The following is a 22,885-nucleotide window of genomic DNA, read 5'->3' on the forward strand; positions in this document are numbered from 1 at the left end:
ATATCCCAGCATACTTCTTGCCTGGTGATTATGTTTCTCCTAGAGGGTCAGACCAAGAGCCAGAGAATCACATGCTTGCAGCTGGGAGGGAGCAGAGAGGCAGTCTTGCATAGGGGTTCCTTGGGAAGATGATGGGCCCTGACATGAGACAGACCCTGAGTCTGAAACCAGTCCTGCCATTCACCAGTGTATGACCTGGAACAAGTAACTCCCTGAGCTTTGACTTTTTTTTTTTTTAATTGTAAAGTAGAGATTAAAAAACTACTTAGCAAGGTTATTATGAAAATTAAATGGGGTATATCAGAAGTCTGATATTTAATGACCAGTAGCCAATACTACGCTTGTCTTATCCCAATCTCCTTTAGAGACAGAGGCCGACTTGCCCAAAGTCATGCCCTGAGATGGCGGCAGAATCACAGCTCATCCTGTTTCCCACTCTGAGGCTCTACACAACCTACACTGGCCCCACTAGACGGGAGACAACAGCCAGGGCAGATGAGCATGATGGGAAAACCTTTCAGTTCTCTGATCATCGCCTGGGGGCAGCACCAGTGGCAGGATTAGCAAACCCACCCCAGGTCCACTTCCACATCAGCGATGGAGAATAAAGGAACTAGCAGGAAAAAGTCAAATGAAGAAAGCACCCGGAAAAGATGTTTTTATGTTCACTTACACGGAAAAAAAAACCCAAGTATACAACATGTAGATATATGTTTCTCAGCAAATTCATCTCTATGAACCTGTTTGTTTCAGTCGCAGTTATAATTCAGGAATTGCCAAATGGAAGTCATAAAATTGTGGGGTGGGGGTTGGGGAGGAGAGCAGCCCAGGGGAAGGTAGTAATTATGTGCTATTTCTTTTCTAGTTTCAGATAATTTGGAGTTTCAACTTTTCCAGCAAGTCAGTTACATAAACAGACGCCATACTAAAATATGATTGTGTAAAAATATAAAATTCCTAAAGCATGATGGCAATAATATTTTAGGGAAAAAACATTAAAGTCTGATAGCATCAGAAAATACAAATAGGATCATTTAAGCAGTCCTGTTTCTGTGTATGAACAGCAGTTGCAAATGATGGATGTACGTGAAAGAAAAAAGCATTTGATCTGTATATAACTTAGAAAGCGTAACCTTTCTAAACACTGACTTTGTAAGAAAACATGAAGGACATCTTACACTCAACAACAATGGTTTAAAAGGAGGATATAACTGTCTGAAGGATGCGGTGGCAGAATGCCATGGCCTTTGTTTTCAACTTGCTCTTAACCTATGTTGGGATGCGTTCACACTGCTGGGTTTCCCGCAGAATCTAGCACCAATATATGGATCAGATTTTGTCTTTGATCTGAGTCCTCTATGTCTTCAGTTTTGAGTGTATTGAGGTATGTTTTCTTTGGTTGCTGTTGTAACGAATGTGTAGTAAAAAAAAAAAAAAAAAAACTATAATATTTACAACAATTAAACATTTTAGATCTCAGTGTCAACTCTTCACATAAGAAAACATTGAAAAGTTTAAGAATGATCGGAAGGCCATTACTTCCTAGCGTCTGTCATGAAACTGTTTTCGATACACAGAACAATTAGCCGATTAGCACAGCTGTATGCTTTCTGGTCCAGAATCTTCCCCGTGCTCAGCGGGGAGGCAAGTCCCGTGACCGCCGTGTCGGTGGTTCGCCACGCTTCACAGTAGTTATCCACAAGGCGGACACCATGAGGGCTGGAGCCGTGCCAAATGACCTTCTGGGGCCTAAAACGTAATTTTGTCGTGTTATTTTTCAAAATGACACTTCTTTGTGGTATTTTTTGGTAAGCAAATTGGCATAAGTTTAGTGAATCAAGTTAAACTCCTTAACCCTGATGCCAAATCACCTCTCTATCCTCATTGCCCTTGCTAGCTTTCTTAGCACACTGGATTCCAGCCATACCCAGGTTGCAGTCGTTTTCAAATCACACCCTCTTCTTTTGTGAATATAAACCTTTGCTCATGGGGTCCCTTAGTCTGGAGGGCTTCTCTTTCATTTTCAGAGCAGTGACTCCTTCTCATCTTTCAAAGGCCAATAAATAACTTCCTCTTGCAGGAAGCCATCTCTAATTCTCACCCCTAAGTAAAAATGAAAACAAACATTTCCTGTATATCCTATGGTACCTGTTTCTCCACTTACAATTATAATATTCTATCTAGAGTCACAGTTAGTGTGTATCTATTTCCTCTGTAGACTGTGAGCCCTGTAAAAGTAGGAGCCGTGTAGGTTTATTACTGTGACTTCCAGGCCTGGCCTCAGGTCTAGTATAGACTAGGCACTGAGGAGAGGTTTGCTGAGTTGTTCTATTCTGAAAAACACACATAATTTTCAAGATTTAGAGTGCAAATCACAGTGTAGAGTTACAAGATCACCAGGAGTTGCATTGCTTACCACTTATGATGTGCCCACTGTGTACTATATGTTTTCATATATATTCATTTTATTCTCACAATTCTATGACATAGATATGGTTATCTTGCCCATTTGACAGGTAAGGCAGCTGAGGTTCAGACAGTGGGAATGTCTTGCCCAGGATTCCATATTGAGTTACTGGATCTGGGTCTTCTGACTCCAGGGACAAGGCTTTCTCTGAGGCCCTCAGTTGCCTCACTGTGGCTTTATGTTGACAATATCCTAGAGAAGCAGCTGATAAAGGCATCCCATTGTTAGGATGCCCCCTAAAACTGTCTATCACACCATATCTGAGAACTTCCACCCTCACTTACCATGAAGGATCTGTCATTATGTCTCGACCATCAAAGGAGTATATTGGAATATGCATATTGAACTGACCTCCGTGGCCAGAAAAAATTGAGTCCCAATTATCAAAAAGTACTTGGCCCTATAGAGACAAAATACCACATTAGAATAATTATACCATCAGCCTACAAATGAATTAGATTTTTACTTTTTTTTTTTTTTTTAGAGACAGTTTCGGTTTTGTCATCCAGCCAGGCTAGAGTGCAATGGTGGGATCTTGGCTCATTGCAATCTCCGCCTCCCAGGCTCAAGCAATTCTCCTACCTCAGCCTCCTGAGTAGCTGGGATTACAGGCATGCACCACTACACCCAGCTAATTTTGTATTTTTAGTAGAGGTGGGGTTTCTTCATGTTGGTCAGGCTGGTCTCGATCTTCTGACCTCAAGTGATCCACCCATCTCGGCCTCCCAAAGTGCTGGGATTACAGGCATGCACCACCATACCTGGCCTATTTTTACTCACTCTTCAAGGCCCAGATGCCCCCTCACACTAGAGTCTCCATCCCCAATTCTAGAGCCTGGACAGAGGGAAAACTCAAGAAATGTTTGTGGTTTGATTTTATAATCCATTCATGAACGCTTTGCTTTTACTGTCTTATGTCTTGAGGCAATTTCTCTTATTACATGTGTGTACAAGACTCCTTCCCATCAAAAGTGTGTTTTATGTCTTTGTTTTATTATTGTTAGTTTGAAAATATTACAAATATGTATTAAGCTTTAAATTTGTGGCAGATCTTGTGCCAGTCTACACTGTGGGTGAGTCTACACTGTGGGTGAGATGAAGATGAACTTCTTAGTCCTTTCCCTGAAAGAGCCTGATCGCTTGTAGAGAGATCCAAGAATAAAAATAATTTCAGTGGGTGAAGGTGCTGGAACAGAATTCTGGGAGAGGAGGTGGAAAGTGCTGGGTATGGGGTTAGGATGGAACTTGCTAGCCTCAAGGTTTCAAATTGGAGTACTCGGGTTGCAGAGATTAAAGGGTCTTGAGGTACCTTTAAGAAACAGTCATCAGGACCCAGAGCTTCTCCAGGGTGTGTGTGAGTGGCAACGAGCTTTCTCTGCCTAGCGTTGAAGAAGTCTGCTATTTCTGTGGAATAATCGAGGGATCCCACAGGCCCTGTCTTACCCACAAATGGGGCAGAGAAATATCTGCTTAAATGCTCAGAGAACACCAAACCAGGGTTCAGGACAAAGTGCTCTAATTTGCAGTGATTTTAAGCAAACTGGTTTCTTCTTCTGAGCCTCAGTTTTCTCATCTGACAAACTAAAAAATGAAGAACTCTCATGTTTATTAGAAGTACCTATTAAGATAATGAGGTACTTTGTAAACAAACAAGAAAACCCTGTATCAACTAAAGAAGTTATCATTCTCTCTCTTGTATGCTCCAAGGGTCACACAAGCATAAAGAAAACTGAGGTTCAGGGAAGGCAAAGAACCCGCCCAAAGTGACATAGCCAGTGAGGGAGAGAACGGACTTAAGCCAACAGTCTTCTGTTGATGACAGGAATGAAAAGTGCCTCCGGCCCCTGTGGCAACTAACGCATGCAGAAGGCAATGGGAACCATATTTATTTTTACCTTGAGGTTCACTATGGGAAGGCTGTATCTCTCCGCTTTCCTCACAATGGTGGACAGATCTTGCAAATGGGAAGATAAGAATGCTCGGTAGGTGGACAATAGTCCTGCAGCTCTGGCCTGCTTGAAGCACTGAAAATCAGCTCGAATGTCCCCAGAAAATGGCATGTTCAGAGCAGCCAAATGCAGCTGAAAAATGTGAGACAAAAGAGAGCAGTCACAATCAAAGGCAAACTCCAGTCCCCAGAACCATCTCACATTCCTGCAAAGATTCCAGACTTCTTAGGCTGGAGGGCACACCGAAGGTCATTTTATTCAATCCCTCCCTGACATTGGAATTACAGTCTCTGCCTGACCATCTCCAGGAAAGGAGACCTATGGTCTCCCAAGCAGCCTGTTTCAGCTCTCCGAACAGCTCTAAGTGGTAGAAATATCTTCCTTAGGTGAAAACAAAAACAAACAAACAAAAACAGAACAAAATATTGCTTGGACCAAATAAAGCACTTCAGAGATCTGAATCCACCTACAGGCCATAAGTTTGAGACCTCTGGGTCTGTGCAGGGGTTTTAAGCTGGCTTTGGCCCTGGATCCCAGAGCTTCTCCCAGCTACCTGCCTGCTGCCCTTTCTTCCATCTCCTGGATAAGCCTGGGGCTAATCACATGAGGGGTCTGGGGGAAAGCCACTGAAAGAAGGACACGGCACCTATGACTAAGACTGCTGAGATAGGCAGGCCATTCCGGAAACTAGGGGTCTTATAGTCATTCCAGTCTCACATCCCTGCTATCTTGGTCAGCAGCCAAAATAAAAACCAATCCACAGTCTATTTCTCCCACACTTTGTCTCCCAAAACCCAGCGTCCTACTACTGCCCTCTCTCTCAGCCTCTCTACCATCCCCTCTCAAATGCATTCCATCATCAAGGAACACTCATCTCCCTGCCTCCTATCAGTCTCATCTCGGGGGTAACTTTTATCTCATCAACTCAGAGCTGGAAGGCCAGTGCAGGACCTGGGTCCAAGTTACCAAAAAGGAAAATATTTTTAAATATCTTAAGCCAAAGGACATGAAATGAGGCTCAGGCGGTGGGGCAGGAGGCGGCCAGTGTTTCTCTCCTGGTTTCTACCCTGCCTCTCAGATCTGAACAAAGCGTCTCTGTGTCCCAGTGACCAGGATTGCCATGGTGGTCTTCTGCTTCTCCAGCTTCCAGCCAGTTGGCCACAACTGGCCATGAGCTACGGTGAGTGTCCAGACTGTCCCAAGCAGCCCTTGCCTGTCTCTGGATATTTTTCTCCAGTCACCACCCCTTTCCTTCCTGCAGAGGACAGACCCCAAGGCTGCCACCTGCTCCAGTCTCTCTCTTTTTATTCATCCTGGTTCTGTCTTGACCACCATGCTGGATGGAGGTCCAGGTCAAGCAGCATCACATCCCATCCCCATCTCCTTCCTGCCCTGTACTGAGCCAAGACTTCCCCAGCAGGCGTCCCGGTGGCTAGCATTTTATGCTCTACATTCCCAGCCATTAGGATAAGAGGGAGCTTTAGCATGCTACCCACACACCACAATCACAGGCAGGCCACCAGACTTCCAGCTTCACATATACACCCTGACTTTTTGATGTCCTTGCCATCTGACTATACTGCCCTCACCCCCGTCTTCTTCCTGAGGGAAGAAGCCGTGCGGTCTCATCGTCTTCCAATCAGTGTGCTTTGGGGCTACATCAGAGTGCGTCACAAGAGGCCTTGATGGAATGAGGCTTCCCCAATGCCAGGGGCCACCTAAGAAAGGCATGGGCAGGGGTTTCCTTGCCACACCTCTAATTCCACCAAGCCCTACTCTCCTTTAGAGAGACACAGAGAAATGTCTGAAATTACAGTTGTTTCTGAATGACAAGATTGGGGGTTTTTGTGTTCTCATGTTTGTATTTCTTTAATTGTTGGAACATTTTTATAAAACAACATTTTTATATTGTACTTTTATTAAGACAGTAATGTTACAACACTCAAAATGTTAAAATTGTTATTTTGTGGATGGTTGTAGTTTTAATAAAATTGTAGGTGTGTTCCTATTTTCTTCTCCATTCTTTTCATGCATTGTTAACATTTTCTGCAATGAATACGTATTAGTTCTGAATTTATAAAATACCATTTAAAAAATCCTTTAGCTACTACCCTAACTTTGGGGCTTTTTGAAGGGTTACTGATACTCACATCTCTCTTTCTTCACTTCTCACTGACTCTTCAACCAACTAGAATCTTTTTGGCTACTAAATGCTTTGCTCTAGTTTCTAAATTTGAAGGACACCTTTTGGTTCTTCTTCTGAATTTCCTGGCAGCCTTTGACACTGTTGGCTACTACCTTGCTTGGCTTGCTTTCTTCCTCTCTGGCTATGGCTTCTCAGTTTCCTTCTCATATTTCTCCCATCAGGTCCTTTTCAGTTTTGCTCCTCATAGTCTGACCCCTTCTGACTATACGGATTCTCTTTTGGGAATCCAACCAGCCCCGCAATAATTGCACGGCTCATCTCCAGCCAAGATTCCACTGTGGGGTTTCAGACCTTCAGAACCTATTCTCTCTTGGTAGTCTCCACTCAGGTTTCCTCCAGGCACCTCAGACTCACCACACTCCAAATTAGTTCCTCCTTGATCAATGGCAGCACGATGGGAAATGCTCACCTCTGTTGTTAGAAAGTGCCCCCACAATCCTTGCTACAAGAAATGGCCTTAGACCTTCAACCTCATTCTCCTGGTAATTCTTGATTGGGCTAGGAGCGGGCAATTGACCCAAGACAGACCAAGACAGAGATATAAACTATCTCTTCCAAGACTCTGAACTGAGTCAGTAGTACTGGGGTCAGCAGATGTAAGATCACACAGAGTTGGGGCAAGAATCAGTGCCAGGGTAACCCAAAGCTGTGTGCAAGCTCATGTCACCTATGTATGTGTGTTGGGGTAAGGCTGGGAGGAAGAACGACCCTTTCAGAAGGTGGTCTGTAGAGATAGCAAAGCAGACTAGGAGAGACAAGAGTCCCAGGCCTGGCTGTTCTTCCTGTGATGGAGTTCCATGAGGTTTCTTTCTTTTTTTTTTTTTTGAGATGGAGTCTTGCTCTGTCACCCAGGCTCCAGTGCAGTGGCGTGATCTCGGCTCACTGCAAGCTCCGTCTCCCAGGTTCATGCCATTCTCCTGCCCCAGCCTCTGGAGTAGCTGGGACTACAGGTGCCTGCCACCACGCCCGGCTAATTTTTTTGTATTTTTAGTACAGTAGGGGTTTCACCATGTTAGCCAGGATGGTCTCGATCTCCTGACCTCGTGATCCACCCGCCTTGGCCTCCCAAAGTGCTGGGATTACACGCATGAGCCACCATGCCCGACCTTCCATGAGGTTTCTATGCTGAGTTAAACAAGATCTTTACTTCACCTAGCAAAGGAATAGAGAGAGAGAGTTTCTAATCCCAGCAATGAAACAATCCCTGGAAAGGAAACTGTCACCACTCAATCATCTAAGCAGAAACCTGGGCATCATTCTTGACCTCTCTCATCCTTAATGTGCCATATTCAATCAATGACCCTATTAGTCACTCCTGCTTCCTTCATGTCTCTCAAATTGCCTACTAGTCTATGTGCTTACTGCTGTGATTCTAGTTCAGATAACACAGGAGCCACCTAACTGGCCTTTGGACCCCTGCTCCTGTCCCTTCTGATTAATCTGCACACTGTAACCAAGGTAATTTCTGAAACACCAGTCTTATCATACCTGTTTCTTGCTTTAAACCCTTCTGTAGCTCCCCATTGCCCACAGAAAATGGTCAAATTCTTTGGCTTGGCTTGCAGGCAGGCCCTTGAAACCTAGCCCTTGCTTTTGCTGACTTCCGCAGACTAAACATCTCCCTTTTCTGCCTTGAACTCTACTTTTTTGCCCGTAATTTAATACTAGCAATTACAGGAATGTACAGCCCTTCCCCTTGCCTCCCTCTATTCCATCTTCCCTTTGCATCTTTCTTCCAGGCTCACCCCTGACCTCAGCTGTCCTTTGGGTCTTAGTTTGGAGGTAATCTCCTCCAGGTAGACTTCTCTGCCCTTCTTCATACCCCCGGCACCCTGTGTTTGGTTCACCCAAACAACTTACACACTATATTGTAATTCTCTGTTTTTTGTTTGCCTCTCTCACTAGTCTATAAGCATCATGATTGCAGGAACTGTGTACTAAGCATGAGACCTAGCACCTAGTAGATACACACTCAGTATTAGAAGATTAAATGTATAAATTGTACTTACAGCAGGCTTCTCATAATTGGTACTTGAAATAGGGTTTGGTGGAGGCAGAAGCTGATGTGGCTGTTATGAAAAAGAGGAAAAGAAACAGTTCTGAATATGCATTCAATCTGTTCTTCAGCGTGTATTGAGGTGTGAGTGCAAAGTTTCTTGAGAAGACGCTTTAAATAGTTTGCCATTGTCTGTAACTGTGACTCTTAACTGTAAAGAGTTTCATGACCTGCTGAAGAAATCATCTTCAGAAAGGGAGAAAATGTTCTCAAGACTTTTAAAAAGAGCACTGAATCAAGGAAGGGCATTCTTTTTGATAAACCCAAGTCTAATCGCCAACTCTTTCACTTAACAGAGAAAGCTACCTCTTCAGAGCCTCAGTTTCATCATCTGCAAAATGGGGATGATAGTACCCACCTCAAAGCATTGCTCTAGGGCTAAAAGATGGACAATGCCAGTTGCCCATGTTCTTATAAGGCAGACGGTGCTAAAAATTAAAGGAATCTTCTAGATTGCTCATACCAACCAATGATTCCACAGATGAACAAACTGAGGCCAAGAGAGAGGAAGCCCTCTGCGGAAGAGGATTTGGCTATTACATGGGAGCAGCGGGTCTCCAGCCTCTGGATCTAGTTATTCCTCCACTCTATTGTGGGAACCTTCTGTTAGCACCCATTAATTTCTAGGACTTCTCCAGATACTAAACCATGCACAGCTGACTGTCCAGAGTTTGGAAAGCTTGGTGCTAGATACGAAGCAGGACTCAGGAAATGCTGATAAATGAATGCATGAGCAGTGCAACAGGGTAACTACTCACATTGCTGGAAAGTGCAGGGGGTGGAGGGCTGTCGGCAGGAATGGGGATCAGTTCTCCTAGCTTTAAGAAAAACAGTACATTGAAATGAAAGATCAATTACAAACTTCTAGAAAAAATGGCATTTATGGGAGTGGATTATTATTTTTAGAGGGTATTTGAAGGCAGTGTGTTAAAGGGAGTTTAGAAATTACCTGTAATTTTTTCCAGCCATCTCTAACGCGAATGAAAAACTCAGTGCTGTCCCTCAGGTAGATGAATGTTCCTTCTATAACCAAATGCGCTTTCTGCAGCATGTCATCCATGTTGCTGAATGCTGTGACCTGTCAGATCATTTAAATTCCAAACACTGCCATTATCATTAGAGCAATGGCACCAACTGATAACCCGGCCTTTCTGTAAAGTCAACTAGGAGCCGTCTCCAGATACTCAATAAAAAGACTTGTTAACGTGCCAGATAGAGATATATACCTTCATTAATAACGAAAGGGCATTCCTCTTGATAAAACAAAAACATGTATACTTTGAAACATAAATCTAACCTAAAATAAATGAATTAAAACAAAAACAATACTATTCTGTGAGTATAAAGACATTTACAAATTGTCAACGGAGTTATCTTTGTTTTGGTTTGGGCATTAGCAAAAGCATTGGTAAGTTTTGCCACTTCTATTTTTTCAAGCTACTTGGTGGCACTAACATGGTTAAATGGTGTTACTTCATGCTAGTCCTTGAAGAGTTTCAAATTTTTCATTTGGAATAAGAAAGGCAAGCAAGTGAGCAACTCTACTTAAGGTCTTAAATCTTTTTTGTCTAGCCTGGTAGTTATATTAAATGCATGATACAAAATGGAGGTCTGTAATTTCTCTGCCTAGAAAAGTGCCAAAGTTTAGACAGTCATTTGGCATATCTAGAAGCACATATAGAAGCTACAAAAATCTATTGAATAGCATCAAATCTCAAAGAAACATCAGCCAAGAGAGTTTTTATTTTTCATTGTAACTGAGAAAGATGATAAAATATTAATTTTCACCTAGCCTTGAAGATAATGGCTTTGTGCATCAAAATGAATTAGATATCCCCCAAGGAAACTAAATATCAAAATTCCATCATATGCAGGACAGCTCTTTCTTTTGGCAGCCAAATTTTGCAACTAACATCCAGCAAAGATCAAAGAACATTCTTAGGACTCCTGATATCCTTGTGAAGTATTTGTCCATTTTTCTGTGAATTACAATAATCTTGGAGTGCTATGTCTTGTTCCAAAGAACTGCAGGGTAACGAATGTGCCAGAGATGTTCTTTGGCAGAATGGGGAAGACTGAATTACCCAAGTAACTCTGACCAGCTCAAGGACCTGCTGTAACATTGTTTATGCTCTTGGGCTTTTGTTGTTTCATTTCTTCTTTTTTTTCCTAGAGATGGGGTCTTGATTTTTCACCCAGGCTGGAGTGCGGTGGTATGGTCATGGTTCACTGGAGCCTCGACTTCCCAAACTCAAGTGATCCTCCCACCTTAGCCTCTCAAGTAGCTGGGACTACAGGTATGCACCACCACACCCAGCTAGTTTTTACATTTTTCTGTAGAGGCAGGATCTCACTATGTTGCCCAGGCTAGTCTTGAACTCCTAGACTCAAGCGATCCTCCTGCCTCAGACTCCCAAAGCGCTGGGATTACAGGAGTGAGTCACCGCACTTGAGCAGGTTTATGCTTTTTGAAATACTGTGATTGGTGGCCAGGCAAGGTGGCTCGCGTCTGTAATCCCAGCACTTCGGGAGGCCAAGATGGGAGAATCACTTGAGCCCACGAGTTCAAGTCCAGCCTGGGCAACGTGACAAAAACCATCTCTACAAAAACAAAAACAAAAACAAAAATTAGCCAGGTGTGGTAGTGTGCATCTGTAGTCCCAGCTACTCTGGAGGCTGAGGTGAGAGGATTACCTGAGCTCAGGGAGGTTGAGGCTACAGTCAGCTGTGATCTCAGCACTGCACTCCAGCTTGGGTGACAGAGGGAGACCCTGTCCACTCCTCATCCCACAAATAAATAAATAAATAAATAAATAAGTAATATGATTTGTTCTTGTTATAACTTAGTCAATTAAGGATTCAAATGGTGGAACTTACATATAAATGATTTTGTTTTTCATGTCTTTTTACTTAATAAGTCATCCAAATAGATAATAAATCCCTTCTACTATTTATGGAATTACACCAAACCTACTGTCATGAAGGCCTGATTCCCAAGGGATGTCAGACACAGGAGATTGTAGCCAGAGTTGTAAGTAAATCCATCCCAAATGGAATGATGATGACACATTGATAATAATACTGACCAGGTTTCTGGATCCCGGAAGCCCTGGCTGTCCTGGAGGGCCAGGGGGACCTGGAAGGGCCACAGCTAAGACAAAACAGAAAAGAAAAGTTATACAAAAACCACCCTCTGAAAAATGTCTGAGGTATCAGCTGATTCCCAGAGAAAAGTGTGTTCAACCCCATTCACAGTGCCACAAAGCATTCCAACTTCCACCTGTATCTTGGGTGCTCTGCCTGCAACATATGACTTAGGCCACATTGACAGGTTCAGGGAAGAGCTGGAATTCTTGATTGTTACCTGGATGAAGCCATGGCTAGTGCTTTTCCATTTCATAAGTGAATCAATTCCTTTTGTGGTTGTTTTATAAAAGCCAGTTTAAGTTGAATATGTTGTCGCTTGCATTAAAAAATATCCTGACTCATACAACTTACTTCACCCAAGAGACAAGCATGTGACACTGAACAGAGGAAGCAGGCTCAGAAAGAGGAAGAGAAGGCTCTAGGGAGTGGGAGGAGACCAGGGTGGTGCAGTGACAGCAACCCTGGCCTTGAGGCCGGAGACATGGACTCAAGTCCTTAGTTTGTCCATTCCTAGCTGTGTGATCTCGAGGAAGCAGCAAGCTCTCTGAAGCTTTTTCCTCTTACGCAAAATGTAAAATAGGCATTTCTTCTTCCCTGGGCTGTGGTGAGAACTGAGTGCTTTGCAAATTGTATATATACTGCATTCATTTGACCAAAGGCTCTTAGCTTTTGAAGAGTCACAGTGCCCTTAAAAATCAGATCAAGGTTATTGCCCTCTTTCCCAGAAAAATGCACACACACAATTCTACAACACATAAAAAAATATTACTGGGATGACAAATCCTGGAGGTATATCCTTGAACTCCCTAGGAGTCCATGATTCCTTAACTGAAAACCTTTACTTTAGGCAAACATAAAGTACTATTATTACAACTATTCCTTTGGCTGTTCTTCTACCTCTCTCATCCTCTGCTCACCCTACCGCCGACAACTCCTCCAAATGAACCAAGCTCTTGGCAGAATTAAGGGTGTTTTTACAAGTCCCAGTAAAATTATACAATTGTTCAGGTCGTTGCAAGCAAATGTTCAGTTCTATCATAGGACTTGAACATCCACACATAGGTGGCAAATGTCTAGTGGATAGAGGGCCAGTGGACTCGGATTTGGATCCCAGCCATGCCTCTTAATAGAATTTGTGACCTCAAGTAAGTCTCTTCACCTCTGTGGAGCTTCGGTGTCTTCATCCGTGAGATGAATTTTATAATAATACCTATTTTGTCTTCCTCTCAGGGTTGCTGTGAAGATTAAATGGAATAATGGCCATGAAAGTGTTTTGTAAACTGCATTGCTATACATTATGTGAGAAGCAATCCTTGCTCAATGCAGCAAGGCATCCCAGGAGCCCTAATGTAGTGTTGTGGACAACAGATTTTCTCCATCTTGCACTCACCCTGTAATATGCCTCCACCTCCTGCAGTCCTACTCCTCCCTCATGGCTGTGTGGGCACCTATGGTTCCATTCACTCAGCACCTTCTTCCTTTGTAGGACCAGTGTCCTCATCTCCTTCTCTTGGGACCTTCCCTTCACCTCTACAACCATTTGGTTCCAAAAGAACTACCATGTTCTCATGTAATCCGACCGCCTGGTCATAGGGGATTGGTCCAAGATTGGGTACCTTGCCCAAGTCAGGCCCATCAGGACCCTTCTCTAGGACTTCCCCATCCCAGGACTTTTCAAACTAAAATAGTAAAAGAAGTTCAAGATTTCTAGCTGACAGTGGAAGCTATAGTTTGTCAGTAACCATATTTCCCGCTGTGCAGAGGATGTGGTTTGTGGTGAGGAAGTATGAAATTGCATGCAGAGAGAAGCGGAGACAAGAGATGGCCAGAAAATCCTTGCAGGGGTTGAGTCCCTGGCTCTGGCTGTTCCTGAGGTCCAGCTGCTTATCTACCTCTCCCACAAGTCGACTGTTCACTCCCTCCTTCACACCCAGTACATTTCCCCTTTGCTTGAGCTACTTTGAGTTAGGTTTCTATCACTTGCAGCCAAATGATCCAAGGCTAAGTGAAAGCTCCAGCCCCAAAGTCACCTCCTGAGTAAAGCTCTCCTTATGCCAAGGACTCTGTATGCTTCCACCATACCTGGCTCCTGCCAAGCCAAACAACAAAAAAGTATGCCTTCATGCTATTATTGCTGCTACTATCATCTCCTACAACAGACACAGTAGAAATAACACAGGCTTTGGAGCTACACTGCTCTGGGTCTGAATGCTGTTGGTGTCATTTATTAGCTGTGTGACCTTGGAAAGGTTCCTAAATGTCTCTGGGCCTCACTTTCCTTACCTGCAAAATGGAGATATTAATGCTTTTTTTAAAGGGCTGTTGTGAGGTTTCAATAAAATGCCATAGTAAAGTGATTAGCAAAATGCCTGGCATCTGATACATGCTTATTACATAGAGATTTTCTTTAATTTCGCCCATTTTGCATTTGAGGAGGTGAGGCTCTAAGGGATGAATAGATTTTTAAATACGGAGTTCCAGTCACTGCTGGTCATTAAGGCAGGTTCTCATGCACCTAAGGCATTGACAAAGCAGCTAGGAAGTTTCCACTCACACGTGAAAAGACGTTCAACATCATTAATCATTAGGGAAATGCAACCAAAACCACAGCGAGATATCACTTCATACCCAGTAGGATGGCTATAATCAAAAAGATACAATGAGGATACCATAATACGGGAGGAGAAATTGGAACCCCCTCATACACTGCCACTGCTGGTGGGAATGCGAAATGTTGCGACTCCTTCGGAAAATAGTCTGGCAGTTCCCAAAAAGTTAAATATAGAGTTACCATATGACCCAGCAATTTCTCCTACGTATATAGCGAAGAGAATGGAAAACATGTTCACGTAAAAACTTGTACATGAAAGTTCATAGCAGCATTATTCATAATAGCCAAAAAGTAGAAACAACCCAAATGTCCATGAACAGATGAATGAATAAACAAAATGTATATCCTATACAATGCAATATTATTTGGCCACAGTAAGGAATGAACTGCTGATCCGTGCTGCAACATGGGTGAACCTTGAAAACACTGTGTTAAGTGAAAGAAGTCAGACTCAAAGGGCCATATATTATATGATTCCATTTATGTGAAATGTCCAGAATAGGCAAATCCAGAGGCAGAAGTAGATTCATGGTTGCCCAGATCTGGTGGAGGAGAGGGAAAGAGAGAAAAGAGAACAACTGCTAATCGGTACAAAATTTCTTTTTGGTGTGATGAAAATGGTCTAGAATTAGACAGTGGTGATGACTGCATAACTTCGTGAATATATTAAAAACTACTGGATTAGACACTATAAGTGGGTGAACTTTATGATGTGCAAATTATATCTCAATCTTAAAAAAAAAAAGAAGGCTGTATCCAGGAAAGCCCTGTGTTAGGCAGTGCAGCTGAGACAAGCCACCCAGATGAGGTGAACTTGAGCACAATGGTAGGGACAGTGTGAACACGGGCACTGCTTCCAGCACTAACCTGCTCCCAGGATAGCCGGAGGTCCTGGTGGCCCCGGCGGTCCCGGTGGCCCAGGATCACCAGGTCTTCCAAAGCCAGGTGGCCCAGGCAGACCAGGAGTACCTGGGGGTCCTTGGGGCCCAATGACTGTCTCCCCTTTCTGGCCCTGTCAAGGCAAGCACACAGTAACAGAGAGAAGTATCATTCATCACTAGAAGTCCCATCTAGTCCCTTTATGAGAATATTTAAAAGAAATCAATGAACACCAGCTATTGTTATTACAATCCTCAATCCTGGGCACAATTCAAGGTGGGGTAAGGCCTCCAAGATGGCAGCCCAGTCATTATGTTGAATAACTCTACAGAGAACCCCAGAGAGCCCTGGAGGCAGAAGGGACCTTGGAGATCATGTAGTCTAGCCTTTGCATTTCACAGATGGAGAAACTGAAGCCCAGAGAAGTGAAAGGACTTGCCCAAGATCATGAAGCAAATTAGAGGCACAGCTAGAGGCAGAACTCTGATCTCTGGCTTTGCTGGTTCTACCCTCATGGTGAGCTCTGGGACCAAAGGTCAATGATCTGGTCATATTCTTGTCGGGGGCACAGTTTGACTTTCTCTTCTTTCACCTGGAAAAACCTCTCATCCTAAGAAAACCACACCTATCTAGGAGCTCCTCTGATAAAATTTCAGAAGAATCAAATAGCTCCTCTAAAAATATCTCCCATACCTTCCATTCTGCTTCTGTTATCTGATGCATTCACCATTAATCATTCTTTGTGTGGAGTAAATTTTCCACAAATTTCATGAATAAGGCAGTGTGACTAATGGCCTAGAAGTTACCTACCTTCATGTGGCCTTGGCCACCTACCTTCTCTCCAGGGACCTCAGCCAACCTCCCCATCAATCAACAAGGATGGGGAAAGAGCTGGCTGATCCCCAAGCTCTGCCTCCAGCTTATAGTACAATGACTAGCCCTAACTGCTTAGTCCCATTGGGGGCTTCCGGGAAAGCTGTAAGTCCTTGGAGAAAATGACTTGGAGGGGTCTCTACTCACAGCCAGGCCTGGATTTCCGGGCAGGCCTGGAGGCCCAGACATAAGGAAGCCGTCATTAATGTCTCCCTTTTCTCCTTTTTCACCTTTGAACCCCTTGTCTCCATTCTCCCCCTGGAAGCAGAGAACATAGGAATATTTCAGGAAGAGTGGGATGAACTCAGTCTCTGACATAAACCAAAACATGAAAAACACACACCAAATATTGGTAGAGAAACACTCACCTTCAAGTTGTTCAGAAAGTGTCTCAGGTAAGCTAGATCAAGTGGAGGACCTGAAAAAGAAATGCTTCGTAAAATTCACATTTGTAATTTAAGAAACTTTAAAATGAAAGTCTCTAAGTTGGCAACCACAGTTACATCTTAGTGGACGTGACCCTGCACTGGGTTGGCTAACAGAGTCTGCTTGCAAGCAAAAACAGGTGCTACTGTGGGCCCATCAACCCAGGCACTGTGGGATCCCAGGTAGGTCCCTGGCCCTCTTTGGATCTTGTTTTGCATATAAAAGATGAATGATTGGATTTTCTGGTCTCTCTTAACAATGTTCCATATTGGATACGCCAGGCCCATGCTTGGGTCTCACTAGAAACCAGTGGAGCCTGTGGTCAGGGTGGAATGTCATTAGTCTTACCCTCTGGCTAGGTCACATTTCTCAGTTGCATTTGTTCTCAGGAGCAAAAAATCAAAGGCAAGATTGAGAACAAGAGCTGGAATACCTGGTGGTCCCTGGGCTCCCTGGTCGCCTTTTTCTCCCTTTGAGCCAGGAAGACCCCAGGATCCTTTCTCTCCTTTAACACCTGCAACAAAACACATACATGTTAAAAAAAAAAATCGAAAATCACCTTCATTCCACATAAATCCTTTCTGAGACAGTTTTTCAAACTGAGCTCATTTAGCAAAGTCTACTCAAACAAAGCCCTCCTGAGAAATCAGCAAGTGTAAAATCATAAAGAGGGCAGAGGTAGATGCTTCAGACACATTCTCAACCTTGAAAAGCTCGGTCTACTGGGAGACAGACACAGCTCACAGTAACGCAAGGCAAGATGAAATATGTGCTCTCACTGAGGCTCCAGCAGCGCATCCTGGGAGTGCAGCAGAGCCTGCAGCTAACCCTGGCTTGGACAGTGCCACGAATGAAGACAGAGGCTCAGCACCACGTCAATCTTCCAGACTCATCTCATCTAGGCCTGTGCAGCATGGGGATGTGAGGGAAGGAGAGGGTTCTCCCAAGAGTGCCCGCACAGGACAACCAAGGGCGCTAAGTTTTCTACTTATGAAGTTGTGAGAATGCCCACCATGCAGTGTTGTACATCCCCACAGAACTAGTGAGAAACCTTTTCTGCAGAACTGGCATTCCATCCCCACCTTTCCCCTCAACTCTTTATATGGGAGGGGGCACGGAAGAAAGCCTTTTGGGAGATCAGTGCTTGGGAAGGGAAGTGGTTCCCTTTCCCCACCTTGATGGGCAGGGTAGACGCTAGGTCTTTGAATTCCTCGTTCCCAAGAGGTGTGGCAGATCAACCCGCCAATGCTCTTGAGCCTAGAGATGGAGCCACAAAGTGTAGATGAGGGTAGGGGCTCAGGCTTTCTCAATGAAGGGGAGGGAATATGAGCATCACAGTCATGATGGTGTCAGCAGGGGGTCAGTAGGGAGCGGCAACTACATCTATTAAGGCCTCTCCAACCCTGGGAATGCTGTGTGAGACCAATGACCTGGGCAGTGGGGCCCATGGGGCCTCCTTCAACCACACTGAGCCCACAGACAGCAGTGATCAGAAGAGCAGACAGCAAGTGCACAAGCACCGACTGGAGCAATAGTGGCTGCACACAGTAAGCAGGATGATTGCTCACTAGGAGCTGTCACATCTAGAAAGATCTGTTCCCTCCCCCTCCTTCCAGGGGAGGCTCACAGGGAAGAAAAACAGTTGGAGATCTGAGAAAACAAATCTGGCTCCATCCCCTGCTCCCTAAAGTCCACCTTGCACCAGGGGAAAGGGGTGCCTTGAACTGAATCTAAGCATAGATTTTAGAAACAGGCTGGGCTTGGTAAGCAGAAGTGACAGAAAAACCATGGGGTCAGATAACATCAGGGAGACCACCACCTGGTGGGCTGGGGTGACGCAGCCAAGCTGAAGGTGAATATTGAAGAAAAAAGATCTTCCCCTATTTAAACCCCAAGTGGCATGACAGGGTGTGTGGGACAGGGGCACCAGAGTGACTGCTCACCTTCAGGCCCTGTCCCCTGGCCTGTCCCTCTCTGATGTGCCATAGCAAACCTCCTGTATGTGGCTATGAACATGCTGACATTTACTAATGAAACCCTCTGAGCCAGCATTTCTCACACTTTGCTGTGCACACAGCTCATTAAAACACAGGTTCTGATTCAGCAGGTCTAGGGTGGGGCCTGAAGTTCTGCGTTTCTAACAAGCTCCCAGGAGATGCTTACAAAGTTGCATGGACACTGAGGCAAGGGTCTCCTGAGCTCCCACGGCCCTTCCCTGATCAGCTCTTGGTATACTGCACTTAATTGTTTTGAAAATAGTTTCACTTATCAGGTTCCAAGAGCCTGAGAGGCAGGAACAGTGCTTCCCAGGCTCTTGGAATCTGTCTCAGCCCACTATGGATCATACCAAGTAAGGAACAGGCATCAGTGAATGTTTTATGAACAAATGAACAATTGAAAGAACAGAGTGCTTGTTGCCAACTAGGAGGCTCAGCTAAGATAAGCAGAATAGACACATGTGTGACCAAACCAAAGAGAGGTGCACAGCCCCACAGCCTTGGCTCAGCTGCCACCCCCAACCCTACAGCATCCAGTTAGACTTTTCCTGACCACCTAGTCTGCGCCCAGCACTGGGCAAAGAAAAACCACCTTCCTCAAGGAGATGGCCCAGAGAAACAAATGATGAAGAAGGGAGTGTATACCGTGAAAGGTGATGAGCTCTGGACTCCCGGGATGAACAGTATCAACCTGGAAAGAGAGGAAGTCCAGGTCAGGCATTGCAAGCTCTGCCGTGGTGTTTGCAGCCACTGTCCCGGGGGCATGTGACAAAAGATGCAATGCCACAGAGCCAGGCCTTCCTTTGGCTCTGGAGTCCCCCAAAGCCCTGAATCCCCGGCAGTTCTCAATGTACAGACATCCCAGGCTTTCAGTTGGGAGACCCATGATGTAGTTGGGCTGGGGAGACAGAGCTGAGACCTACTGGCCAAAACACTCAGTCGCAGGGAAGCCCAAGGCTTTAAGACAACAAATTGTGGCAGTGTTGGTTTGGCTAACTATGAGCATTCTTGTCTTCCTTTCTTATCACTTGGGATTGATTCATGTATGAGATCAAGCATCCGAGCAAGTGACATGCCCAGCCATGAAGCTGGGTCAGCCATTAGCTTAGCTATTGCACCTAATCAAAGATGAGCATCATGAGCAGGTAATTAGCAAAGGGGGTTATCATTAGATTGGGAGTGGCTATTCTGGACGCCTCATTAGGTTCCAGGGGTCTGGAGTCCAAGCTGTTCTGGATAACATTCCTTCCCAGTTTTCCCCAGATTCCTGCATTTCCTTCTCTGTTAAGACAAGGCCACTTGTAACCTGGCTTCTTCCCAGCTGATGTGTGGAATCAAAGTCATCCGTCTGGTGCCAAAATCCTTCTATGCTTAGGGTGGAGGGTCACAAGCTGCTCAGGGGCCACCAAGAAAAGATGGGAGTGGGGAGGATATATTACATTAGAAACATTTCTAAGTTAAGGATGAAGTTTGCAGCTCCAAGCTGTTATCTTACAGGCTATGCTGATAAAGTTTCTCCACTACACACACGAGCTGTAAATGATTAGGGTGTTGGAAGGAGCTGAAACTAGAAGGGGTTCATGAAATGCTGACTGTAAGAGGAAGCATTTCTGTTTCAAAATGCCCATTTTGAGAGTTGGACAAGAAATGACCATGACCCAGCTCCTATAGTATCTAGCCAGGCAATATGAAGTAAAAAATGTTACTAAAAATGCTTTGAACCTATCTTTTCCTTCTTTTAGGTATCCCACGACCCCCAAACACCATGGTTACTGCAAGAGTTCCTGGAGCAGGTCATGATCATGGCAGTAGCATTTTTATAGCACTCAAAAATTTGTCAAGTGCTGTTCTGTGGCTGGCTCATTTAAGGCCTGAAATCATGTTAGTTGGGAGGGGCTTTGGCACTCACTCACTGTGTGACCTGGAGCCAGCCCTTTGCTTCTCTGGGCTGTGGTCTCTCCTGTGTGATAAGGAGGTGGGATGCAGCGACTGCCCAGGAAGGTCATTCCAGCACTGATATTTTATGTTTCTCTTCAGGCCATGGATATAAACACATACTGGGTTGCTGTTTTCTCCATGTAGAGCCTGGAGCCCCTTAGTCACCGGACATAGGTAGGTCCTGCCCTCTAGGCCAGAGTTCCCAGGCCCTGGGCTGCAGACTTGGATGCCTCAGTGTGTAGACTTAGCCAGATGTCTGGGCAAATATGCAGCCAAACTGTGTCATTTTGTGGCCTCTGACCCACGTCTTAGCATCACCTCCAGCAGGGATCAATTATGAACTCACTTCAAAGAATATTTCTAAATTGTAATTTGCAAGCTCCTGAGAGCGGAGGCCACACCCGTCTAGTTCACCCTTGTGTCCCCAGGGCCTACCTGGGGTAGTACTTGGCACTGCATAAGTGCTCAATAAATATTTGTTGAATGAATGAGAGAATGATTATGTATGGTTCTGTGACTAATGCCTGTGCACAAGGCCCACCCTCCCCTCTGGGTTTTCTCACAGAAATCTGACTCTCTTCCTATGGGTAAAACATCAGGGACAGAGCGGCTCAATAGTTGGGGGGCTGGGCAAGTGCCTGACCCCTCAGAATCCCAGTGTCTGCACCTGTTGCCTGGTGGTTAGCAGACCTGAGTTACGGTCCCAGCTCAGTCAAGTCCCGTGACCTTGGACAAGCCAGTGAGCTTCTCTGAGTCACAGTTCGTTTTCTTATTATAAAGTGGGAGAGAGAAGCCCTGCCTGTCAGTGTTGTGCGCTGTGCAGTGACATGATCATTGGGAAAGGGCAGTATAGTTAGTTACAGATTTTAGCCCAAAGTTCCCAATGCAAAGACATGGGTTGGCATGGCTTGTTTTCTCATCTGTGTTTTCTAAGGGGTCTATTTTTCCCAATTTTATACTACTCCAAGCATGAAGCTAACATGATCACAGTAACAAAAGACACTGCTTTTTAGATTGTATGAAAAGAAGCACCTCACCGTGTGTGCACCCTTAGAAGATCCAGTATATTTCATTGCCACAATCTGTTATCTAAAAGCTTCTAGTCACTTGAGGGTCTACACTTAGGGGACAGAAGACATCTGAGAGGACATTTGAGGATAGAAATGGCCCAAGACAAAGACTGATTTTCCTCTGAGTTGCTGTCTATGCCAAAGCCTGCTCTTCAAGGCAGTGATTGCTACTTACTGGCATTTTGCAGTGTGGTCGGACGGGTATTGGGAAAATGGCCTGTGGGTAACGAGAACGAGAGAGGTGAGGTCACCAGGACACCTGACTCCAGCTTAGACCAATCGGGAAGGTCTTCCCACCCCATGCCAACTTACTCCTTTGATGTTAATCACAGCTCCAGGTGGCCCAGGGGGGCCTGGAGGGCCAGGTAAGCCAGGTGGGCCCTGAAGGAAGAAAGAAAGGCCATTCCATTAGTTCAGGCTGTTGTGAGTGCAGGGGCAGCTGCAGGACATTTCCTCCAGAGGAAGAAGAGGAGGGTCCACTGAAGCCAACCAACTTCTCTCTCAGGTTGCCCAGGGAGCCACAGAGCACTTCTATGTCCCTGTCCTCACTGTATCTTCACAACCAACCACAGGGAGGACGGCAGGGCAACAAGTATTGTCTCTGGTTAACACATGCAGCTAATGAGCCCCAGAGAGGGGAGGTGACCTGCTCAAGACCACACAGCAGCTTACAGCAGAACTGAGATTACAACTCAGATTCTGACTCCCAGTTGATACTGAGCCTAAGGCCTCCCTATCAGTGCATTCCCAGTATAGGGGTGGGAATGGACTGTGGGGGTCCCTCATGTGATATATTGCCAGAGGGAATGTGTCTCAGAAATGCAAGCATAAATGCAAAACTCTTGTTAGATAGCACAGTCATTTTCAAAGTGAGGCCAGCTTGGCCTTAATACCATGCAACAGTTTCTCCTCTAAGCCTAGACGCAGGAGCTTGCAGCAGGAGAGGTGCAGCTCTGAGGGCAGGCATGAAGAGTTTAGCCCATGTGGAAGGTGTATCGATGACTCTAAATGAAGGCATCAGTATCTGGTTCACCTTCCAGTTCCAGTGGGCTTGGTGAGTGAGAGTCAATCCCTAATGCTTCAGGAAAATAGTATTTCTGGATTTCTGGGCATACAAAGCAGAAGCAGTGTGGCACAAACAGAAGCAGCAATAGACTTAGAGCTGTGTTTACATCTTGGTTTGGGGATTATTAGCTGGGTCACCTTGGCTGGGTGCCTTGACTTCTATAGGCCCCAGTATCCTCTTATGTAAAACAAGACCCCTGC

The 22,885-nt window shown here is 45.0% G+C and overlaps 1 protein-coding gene across 2 annotated transcripts in view; it reads right to left on the bottom strand.

Annotated features, from left to right (window-relative positions):
* Nucleotides 1-632: 632 nt before the first annotated feature.
* The window catches only part of COL15A1 (collagen type XV alpha 1 chain), a 128,631-nt gene continuing 106,378 nt past the window's right edge, over nucleotides 633-22,885 (bottom strand). For both annotated transcript variants that reach the window (XM_023202857.1, XM_031934079.1), the window contains 14 exons: nucleotides 21,932-22,000; nucleotides 21,795-21,836; nucleotides 19,257-19,302; nucleotides 17,048-17,128; nucleotides 16,557-16,606; nucleotides 16,336-16,446; nucleotides 15,304-15,448; nucleotides 11,765-11,829; nucleotides 9,628-9,756; nucleotides 9,437-9,496; nucleotides 8,632-8,691; nucleotides 4,363-4,548; nucleotides 2,752-2,867; nucleotides 633-1,749 (listed from right to left, as the gene is read on the bottom strand). In XM_023202857.1, the coding sequence (XP_023058625.1) occupies nucleotides 1,536-1,749; nucleotides 2,752-2,867; nucleotides 4,363-4,548; nucleotides 8,632-8,691; nucleotides 9,437-9,496; nucleotides 9,628-9,756; nucleotides 11,765-11,829; nucleotides 15,304-15,448; nucleotides 16,336-16,446; nucleotides 16,557-16,606; nucleotides 17,048-17,128; nucleotides 19,257-19,302; nucleotides 21,795-21,836; nucleotides 21,932-22,000 (1,374 nt within the window). In that variant the 3' untranslated portion in view covers nucleotides 633-1,535. The remainder of the gene's footprint in view (nucleotides 1,750-2,751; nucleotides 2,868-4,362; nucleotides 4,549-8,631; nucleotides 8,692-9,436; nucleotides 9,497-9,627; nucleotides 9,757-11,764; nucleotides 11,830-15,303; nucleotides 15,449-16,335; nucleotides 16,447-16,556; nucleotides 16,607-17,047; nucleotides 17,129-19,256; nucleotides 19,303-21,794; nucleotides 21,837-21,931; nucleotides 22,001-22,885) is intronic.

This window comes from Piliocolobus tephrosceles, chromosome 14 (genome assembly GCF_002776525.5).
Source record: "Piliocolobus tephrosceles isolate RC106 chromosome 14, ASM277652v3, whole genome shotgun sequence".
NCBI lineage: Eukaryota > Metazoa > Chordata > Mammalia > Primates > Cercopithecidae > Piliocolobus > Piliocolobus tephrosceles.